Below are 17,232 nucleotides of genomic sequence, written 5' to 3' on the forward strand. Positions count from 1 at the left end.
CAAACAGAACTTGCTATTGGACTGGATGTGTGGGTGTAAGAGAAAAGGCAAAACCAAGGATGACTGCCAGGTTTGGGGCTTGCACAATCAGGTGGGAGTTGATGTCACTTACTCAAGTGGAGACCCTGGGGGAAGGGATCAGTTTTGCTCACATATCCCAATATGCCTACTATAAATCCAAGACAATATGCCAAGATAGCAGTTGAACATGTGTCTGGAAGCCCAGAAGACAGGTTGGAACTAGTAATACATATCTGAACAACATCAACATAGGAGATATTTAAGCCATGGAACTCGATGAGATGATGAAGAAACAAGAATCCAAACTGAGGTCTGGGACACCCCCCAACACTTAAAGATCAGGGAGAAGTGAAAAAGCCACCAAAGAAAACTAAGACAAGGAACTTTCAGTGAGGGAAGGATGTCTAGGAAGCCAAAAAGAAGGCAGTAATTAACCACGTCAAATGGTGCTGGGAGTTTGTGGAAAATGAAAGCAGAGCAGCGTGGACTCAAAGAGGTAGAACAAAGAATTACAGATACATACAGACTCAGGGGTGTGACTTATTAAAGGAACTGGACAAGTGAGTTCATGAGGCTACTACTTGGGCTTTGTAAAGAAAACTAAAAGGTATCAAATTAAAACAAATAGATTAAATAATAAGCTGCATACGCGATGACTAACACGCATCTTTAGTTCTGACGCCCATTGCCCCTGTAGTATTTGGCGGGAGTAATGATCCCCTGGCCCTGGATGGAAATTCCGGTGCGCACATTCAAATCCTGAGCGTTCGCTGTATGTGAGGCCCCATTCTGGTGCTGGGATAGAGCGATGAATGAAAGCGCTCACGACCTTGGTAGGCCCATGAATGTGTGCTCTTAGGTGATATGGTCCCACAGTCATTTTCCGTGGAAAACAGTCTCTATTAGGAAATTAAAGTGCCTAGTCCTGGGTAATTCTCAAAACCATACCTTGACTTAACATCAATCCTCATTTTCTCCCAGAGGCTGAGAGCCTGGAGTGCCTGACTTTTCTTTCCCCCTTGCTCACACTCCCCAGTCCACCAGTTGCTGTTTCCCTCTCAGCCCTGGTTAAAAAGTAATAAGGAAGAAGCAGGACAGTTTTTACATAACTTGGTGGTTTTATGATCTCCATGATGTTTGTTAAACACGCATCCTTAGCATACCTGGAAGGTGATTAAAGGTTGTTTTCATGCCATCTTCAGAACTTTCCAGCTGCTTTCTTTTCTCCTGCTGGTCCTTGAGTGAGCTGGCTGGCAAATCCTATTCTTCTAAGTTGTCCCTTGTGACTCCATGCTCAGTCCCAGGGCACCCAGCTATCCTCCGCCAGCGGCATCTTTCTAGGAAGGACTCCAAGCTCCTCCACATGGGCCCAAGACTACCCATGATGGCTCTTTCTCATGTGGTCCATCTTGTCCATGAATGGCCTCATGTAGCCTTTGTTTGATAAATTGTTACAGTAAAGAACAGCCTCCGTACAGTAGCAAGCTCTGCCAAGAGAGTAATTAGCCTCTTCTCACCTTCTAGATTTCCAAGACAGGAATCAGGCTCCAGGCCAGAGCATCCTCCTCCCGCAGAAAAACCTCACACCTTCTGTGAATGGCCATAGTGAAACTCTCCTCTCTAGGCCTTTAGTGAGGAGATAAGCAAAACCTTCCTTCAGGGAGGAAGGGTCTACGACTCACAGCACAGCTTTTCCAACATAGCCCCCTCATTAAAGCCTCTCCTGTCCTTGTAATGTCTTCCAGTGTGGGAAGCTTCACCATGAAAGACATGTTTTTAGGAAAGGTTTCCTTGAAAACTGGCACATTCGAACTTGCCTTACCCTCACTATAATATCTGATCTCTTTCCTGTTGGCTCCACAGTCAAAGCTGAGGATGGAGGAGTACGGTTGTAAAGGAAGAAAACAGTTCTGATATTGTTTATCTATGTAAAAATAAAAAACAAACTAAGCCAGAAATTGGACTTGCTATAAATAACACAGTTATGATTTATCAAGGCTTTTACATCATGAAATGAGATAGTAGACTCTTTTCTGAGCAGTTAACAAAAGGGAAAGGAGCCTGCAATGCGGGGCCAAGTTGGACAGTTAAAACGGACAAGAGGTTTAAAATAGACAGGACAGATTGTGCTTTTAGCATGTGAAGTAAACCCAGAGTCTGAAGAATTACGCTACAAGTATAACCTGATTTTTTTTTTTTAGTCAAAAACAGAACACAGCCTCCTAACGTTATGTGGCTTTTCCAGTTAATTGTTCAGTCTTCAGCTTTCTTTGATGAGAGAAGAAGGTCAGACACTTTAGTGCACGAGAGATTATGCTATCTGGTAATAGCATTGCCTGGAGAAAGAGGACAAAGAAATCTAAAATTACCCTAGGATTTACCATAGGTACTCTGAGTAGACACTGATAGAAGAAGTAATTAATTTCCATTTTCAGTACCGAAAGCAATAAAATATGTAGAAGCTAATTTAGGATTTTCTAGAGAATGTATGGGAGCTGAAGTTAGGACAGTTGATGAGATCAGTGAAGCTGAAGAGTGAAAGCAAACAAATGAAAAAAGATATGATAAAACCTAGTTCTCAGGTGTATTTTCAGGGACAACAAAGAGGAAGTGAAATTCCTCTGTCAAGAACAGGTATATGGAAGCCTAGAGAACAAAACAATTGAACAGTGCATACCTGAGGTATCAAAATTCCAGAGAGGTGCCAATGAAATAAAGACACGTACCCCAGAAGAAAGGTGACAGTGTTCCCTGATTTCGAGTAGGGGAACCAATGGCTGATAGGCAGAATTCCCAGCAAAAAAGAGAGACGGAGAAAAATGTAAAGGCCCCAATTTGTTCATGATTACAGTAAACCTTAAACAAGCCAAGCTGATTGACTGAAAACATCAGCAATCCGGTCACTTCACCACTGAATATTGATATTGATATTTTACTATTTAGGATTCTGACTTAGGTGGTTCTGCAGAAACGTCTTTCTACAAATAGAAGAAAACAAACAGAAAATCCATGTAAAGTCTTGGCAAGCATTCAGGAGCACCCGACACACGTGTGTTTGCTTACAAATCTTCAGTGATGTTTCCATGAACCTCCCAAGCTCAGAAGATCTCATTTAATTATTATATTAGTTTGGTTATACTAACAATAGAATTGTGGGTGATTTGGGTTTTGTTTTGTTTTTTTCTCAGTTTGGTCTTTTTTCAGTGCTCTTTTTAGTAGGCCACATGATTGAATTTACAGCCGGGCATTTAACTTTTCTCGTAGGTGCAGACAACAACCATGTGCATCTCCGTTAGCCTAAGCGGCTTTGTGGTCCTGGGCTGTCTGTTTGCACCCAAGGTGCACATCATCCTGTTCCAGCCCCAGAAGAATGTGGTCACACACAGACTGCACCTCAACAGGTTCAGTGTCAGCGGAACTGGGACCACGTATTCTCAGTGTAAGTATGGAACTTGGTGCTGACCCGGCCACGAACAGCACCGGAGTGGGGAGCAGGATCAGAGGGGAAGCCATGGAATAGACAGGCAAGGACAACAAGTGTCCGTCCCCGTGAACAATCTCAATTCACTCTAAGTCCTGGTTCAACCCCTGCATGTCAGGTGCCATGCTCGGTGCTAGGGAGACAGAGGTCACTGGACGAGTCATTCTGGGTTGGCAGTGCATACAGTTTAGCAGGGTAGACAAACATTAAATTCTCAGCAGCCGTTAAGGTATCTGGCCATGCCTGGGAGTCAGAGCACCTACTCCCTAGTCCTGACTCTGCACTCAATTCAGGAGGTAACCGTGAGCACCTCACTTTACTATTCACGGCCTTACTTCACTCATTGGCCTAGAGGGTTGGACTACCGGTGCTCTGTAAAGGATGTTCTATGTCACAGAGAAGATGAAGGTGCTTCATGAAAAATTAAAAAGGAAAGACGACTAAGATGGAAAATGGCACATCCTAAATACCCCGTTGGAAGTTCAAAGTGCCTCCTTGAACGTGAGCATTTAGTCTTAAGAATCCCTACAGCAAGCTAACCTGTTTACCTGTTATTTACAGTTTCTTAAATGTAGTCGACCACAGTTACGCCAGCTAATGTGTTCCCATGGAACACACCTGGAAAAATGCTGGCATACATCTCCTTCCTGCTTCAGTGACACGATGCTTTTCAGCTGCGAGCCAGCTGAGAAACAGTGTCAAGTGCAGGACAACAGAGGAACCCCCCCAGTCCACAGCGGTCTCTCCTGCTGGCCTGCAAATATCTGAAACACTACCCTTAGCGAATCACTCATTTAATTCTTAGGCACAATGTACCTAAAAGGGACGGACAGCCTTTGAAGCCATTTTCAGCATCTCTGTGGTATGAAGCAGGAGAAATTCACTGACAGAAGGGTGAGGGGGGAGGAGGGGCGAAGCCACAGGAGGGGGAAGGAAGACTGGAGTGACAGAGACAAATGACTACTTCACCAGTTTGCCTCGAGTCGATCAGAAAGGATGCCTCAAAATAGCTCAGCATCACAGAGTGAGCAATCACATTAGTGCCCCAGTTTCTGCAACAAAGTATGAAATGTAACACGGCTGCCCTTCCCCCAGCAAACAAAGGCAAGCCTGCCGGCTGGAAGCAAACATGCAGGACTGCACTGTATCTGCCACTCCCGGGTGGAGATAGGGATGTGACTGTCTTTCCAGCCGCAATTGCCAGGTGTCCCCAGGGCTGAGTCCCAGGACATGGTAAAACTTGTAAAATAATTTTCCCTGGACCTTAGAAAAACCTGCTTATTTCTTGAGCAAACAAATCTCTTTTCTAGAGCCTGACTGTAACAGCTAACTAGTCCAGACAAGAACTGGCAATAACAAAGAAAAACAGCAGGGATAAGAGCAGCGAACAGGAACTAGCCTCAATTGAGTATTTCCATCTGCCGGGCATGGTGCTCAAGGTTACACACACGTGTGCATGTGTGCTGTATCTTATTCAATGCACACAATGCCGGACATCAAGAAACCGTCATCCCGCATATTGAAAGTGGCCGAACCAGGATTTAGAGTCAGTTTGTCTGGTTTCAAAGGCAGTGCATCAAACTACTGTATGATGCCAATTCACTCGTCCTGCAAGCTGGGAAAGTTCCCAGGAAGTCAGGTCCCAGGTAGGCTTTACCGGGAGAACAATAGGAAAGTTACCCCAGGCTGTGCTGCAAGATTTACTTCCAAGCAAAAGTCGTTTTGTTCTCAGAGTTCAGAGTTCCTGGTTGTTATTGAAGCAATTTAACAAAGTCCCTAAATCTTCCACAGACATTGATACATGCAAACCTCAGTAATTTTGAAGTGGCATCATTTCCTAATGTATATATACTAGGAATTAATACATTCTTCAAGGAATAACAAGGGCACCTGACCCAAACGAGTCTCTCTTCAGAATTTCAAAAATATCCATTTACACAAAAATAATGTATTTTGATCCCAATGTACCTCCGTACGCTTCCCCGCTTCCCGTCAGAATGCTGATCTGCTAGCGGCCTAATTAATACTTCAAAGTCAGCATCCACCCAGCCCAACGTTTTAGAACAATTTTGTTACTCGATGAAATTTTAAGTAAATGTTTTTCTTCAAAAAAGATCTCATTTTTAAAATAGTTTTTCCTCTAATCTATATTAATGAAGTGGTATTAAAATAATAAGGTGAAGAAGTATTCATGTGATACCTCTAGGCATTTCAAAGTATAGAAGTAACAAATACATTAATCCATTATTTGTAATTCTTTATCTTTTATTCAAAATAACTTTACTTGTGGGCTCATTTTATTCCATGGGTACTAGACATGACAAGTTCCATTTCACAGATGAGAAGATACAGGAGGTACTCCTTAAAGATATACGATGATTCAAGAATCGACACCGGGTTTCCTGACCTGTGATTAATATCCTACCCATTTTAATAAATTGGAACTACAGTCATGGAATTCACTATTCATTAAATGCTTGAGTATCCTCTATGCAACCGAAATTTCTAAGCACCTGTGTACGTAGTGGTGAAAAGGACAGACACCCTGGTCCCATGAAACTCAGTGTATAGACCAGTGTCGTCCATATTGTTGTGTGTAACCCATGAATGGGTCATGAAATTTATGCAATATGTTTGGCCAGCATTTTTCAGAAGAAAATAGAATAAAATATATTAGAGAGCATTGTATGTAATGAGGGTAAGTAGGATTTCATGAAGTTTGCTCCAGAGGTGATATGTATATATACAAGGTCCAGGTAAAATGTTTATTACTGTGAATTGCAACCAAAGAAGTTTGAAAGACACTGGTCTAGGGGATCTAGTTTATGGATGACCATGCCACTGACCCACTGTGGTGACAATTTAAGCAACCTGTTTAATTTCCAATGCCTGTTTCCCCCATTATATATTCAGCTCAATTTATATTCATTTCCCTCCTAAATAGCAGGAAGTACATGGTTTTATAAATCAAGAAATATCCTTAAATTGCTCTGAGTTCATTAGGTAAAGCATACGTTTACCTAGTTGGCACATAATTTATGTTCTGGTAAGTATTATGCAGGCATTTTATTGTATTGAGTTATTGTTACCAATTTGCTGCTGGTTTTCTAATTTAATCCCTCCAGATGTAAAAACAACAACTCCGTGTGTTGATGAGAATAAGTTAGTGTAGCAACAGGGTTAATCCCACAACACACACATACACCTAGTTAGCTATTCCCACGTAGCAAATGTCCCCAAATTTTTGTGGCTTCCAAACAATAGCCCTTTAAAAAAATAAAAATAAGAACCAACCACAATAACCCTTTTATCATCTCATGATTTGGTGGGCCTGGAATTCAGGCAGGGCTTGGCTGAGCTGTTCACCTGCTCTGTGAGGCCTGGACTGGGTCCTTCTGTGGTTTCAGCTGGGGCTGAGCTGATCTGGAGGCCCACAGTAGCTATACTCTTAGACTTGGCAGCTGGGCAGGATGCCTCATCACATGGAATCGTAGAGAGGATGAGAAAGCCTGTCCACATTTGAAGGAAGGGACACAGATCCCCCACCTCTGAAAGAACTTGTGGCCATTTTTATTATGACACACCCATCCAATCCTTACTCCACTACTGCAGTTTTATCAGGAATCACAAAGACCGGACACAGGCAATCCTGTTAATGCCAAGAAGCTACCCGGGCCAGAAGGTGCAGCCAAATCCATCCCCACTTCATTCGCAGGCGAGAGTAGCAGAAATATTGCAGCGCTTAGGAGCCTGGGTGAGCCACCTGACGGCAGCCAAGGTGGCTGATAGCAGAAAAAGTAATAGTATTGGATTTTAAAAGCTGAGCAATTGCTCCAGAAAGATGGAAAAGCATAACCAAACTTAGAAGCAGGCATGGAAGAAATGACGTGGTTAGGGACATCTTGGAAAACTCATGTTCTACAAAATGTTTATATCCTGCTAAGTGAAAAAGAGCATAATTTTAGTTGGATCTGATTATCTATACACAGTGGGAGTCAAAATAATAAAAATGAAGGGAACATTAATTTTTCTCTGTTAAGTACACCCATAGGCCAATGGCTCCCAATATCTGTGTACCAAAAAGACAAAGGAAAAAAACCCTCTTTGAAATGGTGTTCCCAGGCCCCACCCAGAGATATGCTGAGTCATATGGTCTGGGTCAAAAGCAATCTGGTTTGTAACAGATGCTCCAGCTGGTTCAATGGAAGTGGCCCAAGGAAAATATTTTGAGAGCCCCAGCCTAAACCATGCTGCCTGCTTCATCTCCTATTACAGTGCAGAGCAGGGACAGCCTCTGAGAGGACCCTCGCGGAGGAAGCAGGCACTGAGATCGGAGGGGAAGACGTGCTCTGAACTCCCATCCTCTGCCCCGTGATGCCCACGGCCACAGCCCTGTGCAGCTACTATTCCCCCAGCTCTCTCTGGAACCCTCCAGAGAAGGCATGTCTGGCACAGAAGTACCTGTCCACACAAGACAGTTACTGAAACTGGGAATATTCCTTCTAATAGCAGTTAACTCAGAGACCCTAAAAATCCTAAATTCATACTTATAATGCTGCTTCTACACCCACACACATAAGCAAACGTTCTTCATGTTTGAATGAGAAGGAAGAGACCATTCTTTATTTTGTTCAGCTTTGGAAGCAAAAGGGCTTCCTAGAGCCGGTTCCCAAAGACAGGCAATCAAGCACGCACGCTGCGAGTGTAAGTCCAGCTGCAAAATCTTGAAGGAGACAAGCGGGATGTACACGTGAGGTTATGCAGCATAAAACCCTAGGGGACCCATGCAGGTCAGAATGTTGTTGACACTAATATGAGCTCGTATCAGCCCAGAGTGGGGAGAGAGAGGTGAGAAATGGGGGGTACCCAATCGTCCTTGGAGCCATTCTGCATCCAGACTTGGTTCTCTGGGGGAGGGGGTGTGCTTCTCTTGCTCATGATCGTTCAGATGTATGTACGCCATTATCATTAAGAACAGTCAAGAGGCTTCTGCTAACTAATGATGCTCAGATTTGGGTCCCGGAGGAGCCGCTGGCATATGGAGATTGATTTCTTCTGCCAAAACCTTTTTCAGAAAGTCACTTGTCTAGGTGGTGAAGTGTGGACGTCTTCATTAATAGAATTATTCTTTATTACAAAGGCTTTTCACGTTATAAGGAGCAGGGGTATAAAAAGATCAAGTGAACAGTCTTTCAGAGTCATGCTATAATTTTCCAGAGCTGCAGCAACTGAAAGCAAGCATATGAGGACCAGACTTTGCATTTACCAATGGCCAAGCCTTTGAAGATACCCCAGTTAAAAGGGGGCAAGCCATTGCTCAAGTCTGAATATGACTTTATAAAAGGAAAAAAAAGGCACAGAATGCCCAAGTTTCTTCTTGACAGTGCAAGTCCAGAAAATCAGCATAATATGCCTACACTTGACAGTCGAGGGAGTCCCATAATGACACTGTGTACTAGACCGGCCAGGCAAATTAGCAAGTTATTTGGCAACGCAGTCTGAATTGATGGTCTTCTCTGCCACAGGCGTAAGTATATTATACACATAAATCCTGGCTGGCCAATCCAGGAGGAGCCTAGAGTATTCAGCAAGCTATGCCATCTGCTGCTTCCAGGCAGAATGGACCTAGTACGTCCACATCAGAGAGATGCCAATCCATTTTCCCTTTGGAAGGGAAAGTCATAGGATGCCTGAGAACCTCATTCCGTCCTCTTGCACCCCTTCCTCGAGGGTGGGAGAAGAGAGAGGCCCTGGTTCTCATAGGTAACCCTACATGTATTAAGGAATAGATGTTCACACTTCCCCTTTCTTCTACATAACATTTCCATTGTATTTGTCTCACAACTGCCTTTCTGCAACCCTTTAATCATTTTCTCTTTATCTCTAATATTTCACTAGGTTTTCCCCTAAGCAAATATAGCCTACCTTTTTTTTTTTAAGATTTTTATTTATTTATTTGACAGAGAGAGAGTGAACACAAGCAGGGAGAATGGGAGAGGGAGAAGCAGGGAGGCCGATGTGGGACTTGATCCCAGGACCCTGGGCTCAGGGCCTGAGCCAAAGGCAGACGCCAAACTGACTGAGCTACCCAGGTGCCACAGCCTACCTTCTTTAATAACAGTGACCAAAGGGACTCGAGCTGGAAGAGAATGCTAAGGATCATTTACTCTTAATGACCATATTTCGGGATGGGCAAACCAGAGCCCTCTTTGTTAGACACTTTAAGGAATTTGATAAGTGAAGTCACAGATAAAACTCTCAAAAGTGGCTATGTGGCTCTTCTGGCCTCTCTGGATTTTCTGCCTCAGCTCAAAGTGTATCTCAGAGATTACTCTGACAGCGAGAATCTTAGCATCTGCAAATTCAATGATTTCTTTTTTAAATTAGAAGGCTTCTCTTCAATGCCACACATGACAGCATCTTGTTCTACTGGCATAGGTGTGAATTTGTAATATGTATATAATCAAATACTGCCCGTACATTGACTTCAGATGGTCAATGCCTTAAAGCAAGCAAAGAGTCTAACATCAATTTATTCTGTACTATTTCTCCTTCCAAGTTCCTTTTCATTTTGTTTAAGTGAAATTCACTGAGAACATCCATAAATGGAAATATCTATATCCCTAGAATGGGAAAATGCCTATATATGGAAATTTTTTTTAATGTCTTCCCTACCTAGAGTAATGTCAGTGGCTTTGGAACAGGGACCCCTTAGTATGTAATTGTGATCATTTTGATGGATAATTTACTCCTTCATTCAAGAAGCTTTGGGGCTGAGGCTCAGCTCTAGGCACTGAGGATGTGGTAATGAATGAAACAGCCAAACAAAGAATACATAATCAATCAGGTGCTGATAAGCGACATGGAGAAGATAATGTGAGGCAAGGACAAACAGGGCCGCCTGGGGACACAAGGTTCCTGTTTTTTATACAGTGGCCAAGGAAAGACTCTCTGATAAGGTGCCGTTTGACCAGAAGCACGAAGGAAAGGGAACAAGGGAGCCCTGTCCATGTCTGGGCAAATGCAAAGGTCCACAGCTAGAAGAACAGCAGAAAGGCCGAGAGGGAAATGACGAAGGATGAAAGTAAGAGGAGATGAGGACAGAGAGGGGCAGAACAGAAAGACCTTGGAAATCACTGTCAGAACTTTTCCTTTTTTCCTGAAAGAACTGGGAAACACGCTCCAAGGGTGTGGAATGACCTGATTTAAAAGCATCGCCCTCATCACTCAGGCTGTGCGGGCAGGACAGAAGATGGAAGCTAGGGAAGTGTTCAGATGCTGCATGTAATCTGACGGTGAAGCTGACAAGATCAGCGGCACTAGAAGAGAGGACAAATGCCTGACATTAGTTTATTAGAGTTTAACACTTGTGGCCTGACTTTGATCCCTCCACAAAGCAACACATGCAGCTCTTAGGAGCTGTGTGAGCCTCAGGGTGAAGGAGCTTCTGATCCTTGCCTGAAAACACATTTGGGTAAGAAAGAGGAAAAACCAGAGATGTTGGGCAACTAACTAAGAGGAAACAAAAGAATGCAAAATAGAATAGCACAAAAAATTATTAAGTCCTTCCGTTTTCAAATTATTTATTGCACATCTACTTTCGTACACCTTGAGGGAGGGAGGAGAGAGTGACAGAACATGATTGGAAAGAAAGCATGACAGGGGTGGCTGGCTGGCTCAGCAGGTAGAGCACCTGACTCCTGATCTTGGGGTTGTGAGTTCGAGCCCCATGCTGGGTGTGGAGCCTACTTAATAAATAAATAAAAATATTTTTAAAAAGGAAAGAAAGCATGACAGTATGTCGTGGCAACGGCGGAGTAGGGTGTTTAGTTGGAGACCAAGTGGAATTTCTGCTGATAAGGTAATTAAGCTGTATTCTGGGTTTTAAAAAAGTATATGCCATATTTTTCCTTCTGTGAATCTTGTCTCACGATAAATAAGTCACCGAATGAAGAAGGCTTTGCGTTCATAAGCTCTAACTCCACATTTGGAAATTAAATCTTGGGTCTGTAGATTTTTTAACCCACATCGTCATGAATATGACTTCCTCTTAGATCTACTGTTAACAATTTAAGACCATTACCCGAAGAATCTAGCCTCCTTTCTTAATAACTTCCACTGTGAAATCAGACATAGCAAGGCTACCAAAACGATGGCTAGTAGTGTCATCATCTGCACAGACAACTTGTATTAATCAGCAGACGAACATCTGGAATGGGCCCTTGGGGCCCTAGTCCAAGTAAAATTAAGGTGATGAGTAAGAAAACAGGTTCAATAACAAAGCAGAAGGACAAAGCAACAAACAGTTTGTAGAAACCGAATTCCATGACCATAGCATTAAAATATCTAAACAAGCAGACATGCTGGGAAAAATTATTTGGGGTTACCAGGAGCAAGGAAACAGAACAGATGGGAACAAACTGGAATGTCTGCTCTGTTTAAATGTTTGTTTTACTTTTTTCCCCGAGTCTGCTATATTACACACAGTTAGAGTAACACACTGGTTCTCAGGAATCAAGTCTCAGCCACTAAATTGACTAACAGACTTGGCGTCCGTAAGAATCTATTAAATAAATATGTTTAGCATTGATTGAGGGCCCAGGTACCTGAAAAAATGGGGTCATTTTCTCCAAAGCCTGGCCAGCCTGTGCATTACGGGTGGAAGAGAAATGGATTTCACAGTGCGAGACAAAGCTGCCACTTGGCTGCATTGATTTTCAATGCCTCCCCAAAGGGTGTGAAGTCAAATCTGCCTTTTGATGGGTGTGAATCGCCCTTTTGTGATCAATAGTGGAACTTATTAGGTCCTTTTCCACTATCTTCGGTTTTCACTTTGCATCACACCACCTTAGCCTGGAGTGACTAACAGCGGCTGTTCACCACCCCCCACGCCCCCACCCCTGGCAGAGCCAAAAATAAGCCAGCATACCTCTTATTTCTGACAGAAAGTATGATTATAGAAATCGGCTTAACCGCACTTAAGAAAATGGGCTAAACTTACACCATTAAAAACCTCATGAGAATTTCGTTAGAATAATAGCAAAAGCTCATCACAAACACACACATGGAAATTATAGTACTTTGCTCTCCCCCAGATTTCACTACCTTGGGGAATAACAGATGGGCGAAGATGGGAGGCATATGTAAAATATTTATGAAAGGCAAAGTAATTGAGATAGTAAACTCATAAAACAGTAATTTCCTCTACTATATTCAGCAGCACGTACAAAAATGAAGATATTTTTTACATAATAAAATAAAATGCACTGGCAGAAGCTACAGATGAAACACTAAAAGAGAAGCAGAAAAATACAAGTTACCGTTCCCTTCAATACACTTAAAAATGGCTGGGGAAGAAATAACTACAGAAAGAGTCTTACAGAGGGGGTTTGCTGTCATTATTCCTGGTAAAACAAAACAAAACAAAACCAACTTGAATTTGGATTATGCGTATTGCCAAGGCCTGCCATTGCTGTGAATTTCTATCTTCCTTTCAAAGAGTATAGACGTTTTCTCATAGGGTGTTCCCTTCAATGTCCCTGTGACGCAAGTAGGTGAGTCAAAGTTCTACAGATTTCCATAACGGTATCTACGGGGGGGGGGGGGGTCCAGGGGAACATGATTTGAGACTATAACTTAGGATTTTCCATGCAGCCACCTTTGTAGCCCCTGTCCTTCTTACCCACCTAGTCAAGATACACTCAATTGTTTAGAAATTAGAATGCGGTGAGCAAGAAAAATCATAAGATCACACTTAAGAACAGCATTACACCAAGCTCCAAAATAGTGTGGTGAATATCACAATAGGTTTCTGATACGATCTTTCAAAGTGCCGGCAGGAAGGCTATCAGACTGATCCAAGATAGACACAGAGGGGCATGGGCGTACCAGTCCCTGGTTCTCCTAGACTCACCCCCATGACCTATCATTCCTCTTCAAGCTCTGAAAATGGAAAACTTGCACAGAAATCATAAAACTTGAGCCTGGAAAAGATGACGAGATTCGTCAGAATGTCAAAGGTCCCTGGCCTGCCACGGGATGTACAGAGCCTGAACCAATTCTCCCCACAGGGGCGGTTGACGGTCACTGTCACAGTGTGGCTGGAGATGCAAACAGGCCTACCTGTCGCAAAACAAGGCTGCCCGTATGTCTATTTCCTGGTCACTTCTTCATGTGAAAAGATTATTTTCTTCTCGAAACTTCCATTGGTTTCCCCTGTTCTTTGAAATGCAACCATTTATACAGTCATTCAGAGCATATTTATAGAGGCTCTATACCATGACCAGCAATTGGGATTAAAATAATGAGAAAGAGCATATTTTCTAGTCAACAGTATTAATAGACATAAGACACTAACCAAAAAGAAAAAAATCAGTTTTCAAAATTAGGTAATGTGACAAGGAATAACCAGTTGGCTCTTTAAATTAGGTGGCCTGATGATAGCCTTTTTCAGGAGGTGATATTTCAGTTGTAGATGACAAGAAGAAGCCACACATGTGATGGAGAGAGGGAAGAACATTCCCGGCAGAAGCAGTGGCTACTGCCAAGGCCTGCTGTCGCTGAGATCCGCCATGCTTGAGGACAAACGCAAACAAAGTGGGGAAAAGAAACCGTGGAAAGAAATGAATGCAGAGAAACAGGCATGGTCTGAATCACCCCGGGGTGTGTAATCTGGAGGAAGGAGAGCACAAAGGAGGCCATTAGGGGAGCACAAGGAGGTGACTGACATTTCAACACACTGTCACTGCTGTACGGAGAATGCGTGGCAGGGGAGCAAGAGTGGAAACAGAGACACCAGCGGCACAATTGTCCTGGTAGCCAACAGCCACATGATGGTGGTGTGGCCCAAGGCGGTGGATGCACAGATGGTAGGCGGATGTGGAGAGGGGGCCACACGACTGGTTTGACTTGGGAGGAAGGACAAAGAAGGAAGGAAGTGTAACTGTTAGACTTCTAGCTTGGGTCACTGGCTGGACAGTGAGACCATTCGCTGAAGAAAAGACAACTAAATGGGGACAGGTTAGGGGATCAAGAGTTACTCTCTGGCTACTTCCTTATGAGATGTCTATTAAACATCCACATGGGGATGTCGAGTTGCTATATGGAACCAGAGAGAACGCCGGCAGACGCACATACTGAAGAGCCTAGCATGCCTCCCACGTTTCCACCCAACAGTGGTTGAACGTCACCTCACCTTGTTCTTTCTCTTGCCTTACCTAGCATTCATGAAGGTAGGGTTACATAAGTATGAAGAAATTTTACAAGGAATAAAGTAAATCCCTCACATTTGAAATTATTATCATTATCCCTTTCCATCCAGTATTTAACTGGCACAATGCTGTGTTCTAATGTCTTCACTATAGAAAGGTAGATTATGCCATATTTTCTCCCAACGTTGTACCTTGGGATCATATTGTAAAGAAAATTGAACCTGATCCTAAAAATGACCAAAGAAAAAATATCTCCAAGAGTTAGCATGTCACAGGACTCTGCTGTAACCTCACACAAACACAGAGACTTGTCATTATGGCTTTTCTTACACAGCTAGCCAGGTAATCAACGCAAAATGGAGAAGTTGTCGGTTCCCTAGTGATGAGCCTGCTGAAAGACTTCAGTGCCCCAAATATGTTGATTGAGCGTATCATCTCAAAGTTTATAATTAGTGTCTGCTCTGTGTTTAAAGAAAATCCTATGGAAAATGTCATTTTATGGGGCAAGAATATTTCCACTATCAGGCATGACTACTTCAGCAAGAAATGAGCTTATACGATTATTAACCAAGAGATATGCACTTAAAGAATGGGACAGCTGACCGGTCAGGGAGCCAAGAAAATCAGTTCCTTCTCAGCAAAGCATATCATCATGGACAGGCCAACGGATGCCACATAAACAGCTCTAAAAGGAAATGTAAGGCCATCCCTGATTCTCTTGGCTACATGGTTGTGAAGCCCATGGAGAAGGGGCTCCTTGTTTTGTTTTGGTTTTGTCCTCGTTCGTAAAAAGACAAAGCTGACTGTAGATTTCTCATAAAAACAAAACCTTTAAAGTAACAAGAAATATGAATTGCATCTAGGAAAACTAAATGCCATAAAAAGAACGAATATACATACCCATATTATACTCACACCCTGACACTGTCGTCACTATTCATTAGCAAGAGTCTCGTCCCTTTGGAACATCTTCCCTTCTGAGAACTGTTAAGAAACTGAGTTCTCAGCACCCCAGCCCTTGCTAGAGTGTTCACAGAGGTTATCCACTTGAGCAATGAAAATGCATCAAACCATTCTGTAAGGCAGTGGAGTTCACAGATGACTCGTGAGACTACGTAAGAGGCATCCCTGCCCAGAAAGAACAAAAGTAATTGAGGTACTAAAAACCGTAATTAATTTAACAATCTTTAAGAAAATTGCAGTGAGCTTCAATTTTGCACATTCTGTTTTAACCAGTTTATAGCTTACCAAAGCTAATTTTAAACCCACAAGTGACACCTTTCAACAATGATGATGCTCATAAACTCTCTCCAAGAGGGATGACATGAGTGGAGTATGTGCCAGGATACAAACTAATTTTGAGCAGAACGTATTGAGAAAGTTGACCTACTATAGCATTAAGTCACTTAGCTTTTTCCAAAGCTAAATTAAAATGGATTTTGAACTTACTTTTCACTACTGTCTAGGATTATCCGTTCCATTACCTATGTGACTCACTTGACTAACACTGAATTTTCTGACCTGCTTTGTTTTCCAGCTTCTGCGAGCACCTACGTCCCAACGGTGTGCAATGGGCGGGAAGTTCTCGACTCCACCACCTCATCTCTGTGATTGTGAATTCCAGTTCAGTTCTCGTGTTTTTAGACTGTTAGACAAAGTGCTCGCGTGCAGCTCCAGACTATGGAAACAGAGCAAAAGAACCCTAGTACCTTTTTTTAGAAACAGTACGATAAATTATTTTTGAGGACTGTACAGTATATAGTGATGTGCTAGAACTTTTTAGGCTGATTTTAGCGCCCCTATTATTAACGATTCCCCGGAACATGGAAATAACCATTGTTTACAGAGCGGAGCATTGGTGACAGGGTCTGACAGGGTCAGTCTAAACAAAAATGGTGGCAATATTAGGTAACTTTTTTTCCTATGAAGTTTTTTGTAGGTCCTTGTTGTAACTAATTTAGGATGAGTTTCTATGTTGTATATTAAAGTTACATTATGTGTAACAGATTGTTTTTCTCAGCACAAAATAAAAAGCATCTGTATTAATGTAAAAATATTGAGAATAAAACCTTCGAGGTTTTCCAGCATGGTGGATAATGGCTTATTCTTTTTTAATCACTCCAAGTAATCTGAATATGTTGACTTTAGATTATTTCTACTTTTAATGTTGGATGTAATTGTCTACTGTGCTTCTCTTTACACCTACATACTCTCTGAACACAAGCTGTTACCTGCTACAGAGTTCCGAGCAAATCTGGACTTCACAAATCACAAAGATCAGAATTTGACTGACGATACCACGACTATCCGGCTGCGTCGGTGGCCAGATGACAATACACATATGAGTTTCTTTTAGCCACATCCATATGGCAGCCCAGAATTTGCCCAAATGGGCCTCTGATGCAGTAAGGAGATGGTTCTTGGAATGTAGACACTCTGGCCTGCCGGCGAAAGCAGGATAGCTCTCATTTTTAAAAGCATAAAGATGGAAAACTTATTCTATTAGAAAATCACTCTCAC

General features: G+C 42.6%; 1 protein-coding gene across 1 annotated transcript in view; it reads left to right on the top strand.

The window, feature by feature from the left end:
* GRM3 (glutamate metabotropic receptor 3) overlaps positions 1–16,407 on the top strand; it is a 90,042-nt gene extending 73,635 nt beyond the window's left edge. Inside the window, exons 4-5 of the mRNA XM_026504744.2 lie at positions 3,286–3,460; positions 16,250–16,407. Coding sequence (XP_026360529.1) covers positions 3,286–3,460; positions 16,250–16,323 — 249 coding nt within the window. The 3' untranslated portion in view covers positions 16,324–16,407. The remainder of the gene's footprint in view (positions 1–3,285; positions 3,461–16,249) is intronic.
* The last annotated feature ends 825 nt before the right edge of the window (positions 16,408–17,232 follow it).

This window comes from Ursus arctos, unplaced genomic scaffold, assembly GCF_023065955.2.
Source record: "Ursus arctos isolate Adak ecotype North America unplaced genomic scaffold, UrsArc2.0 scaffold_3, whole genome shotgun sequence".
Classification (NCBI taxonomy): Eukaryota; Metazoa; Chordata; class Mammalia; order Carnivora; family Ursidae; genus Ursus; species Ursus arctos.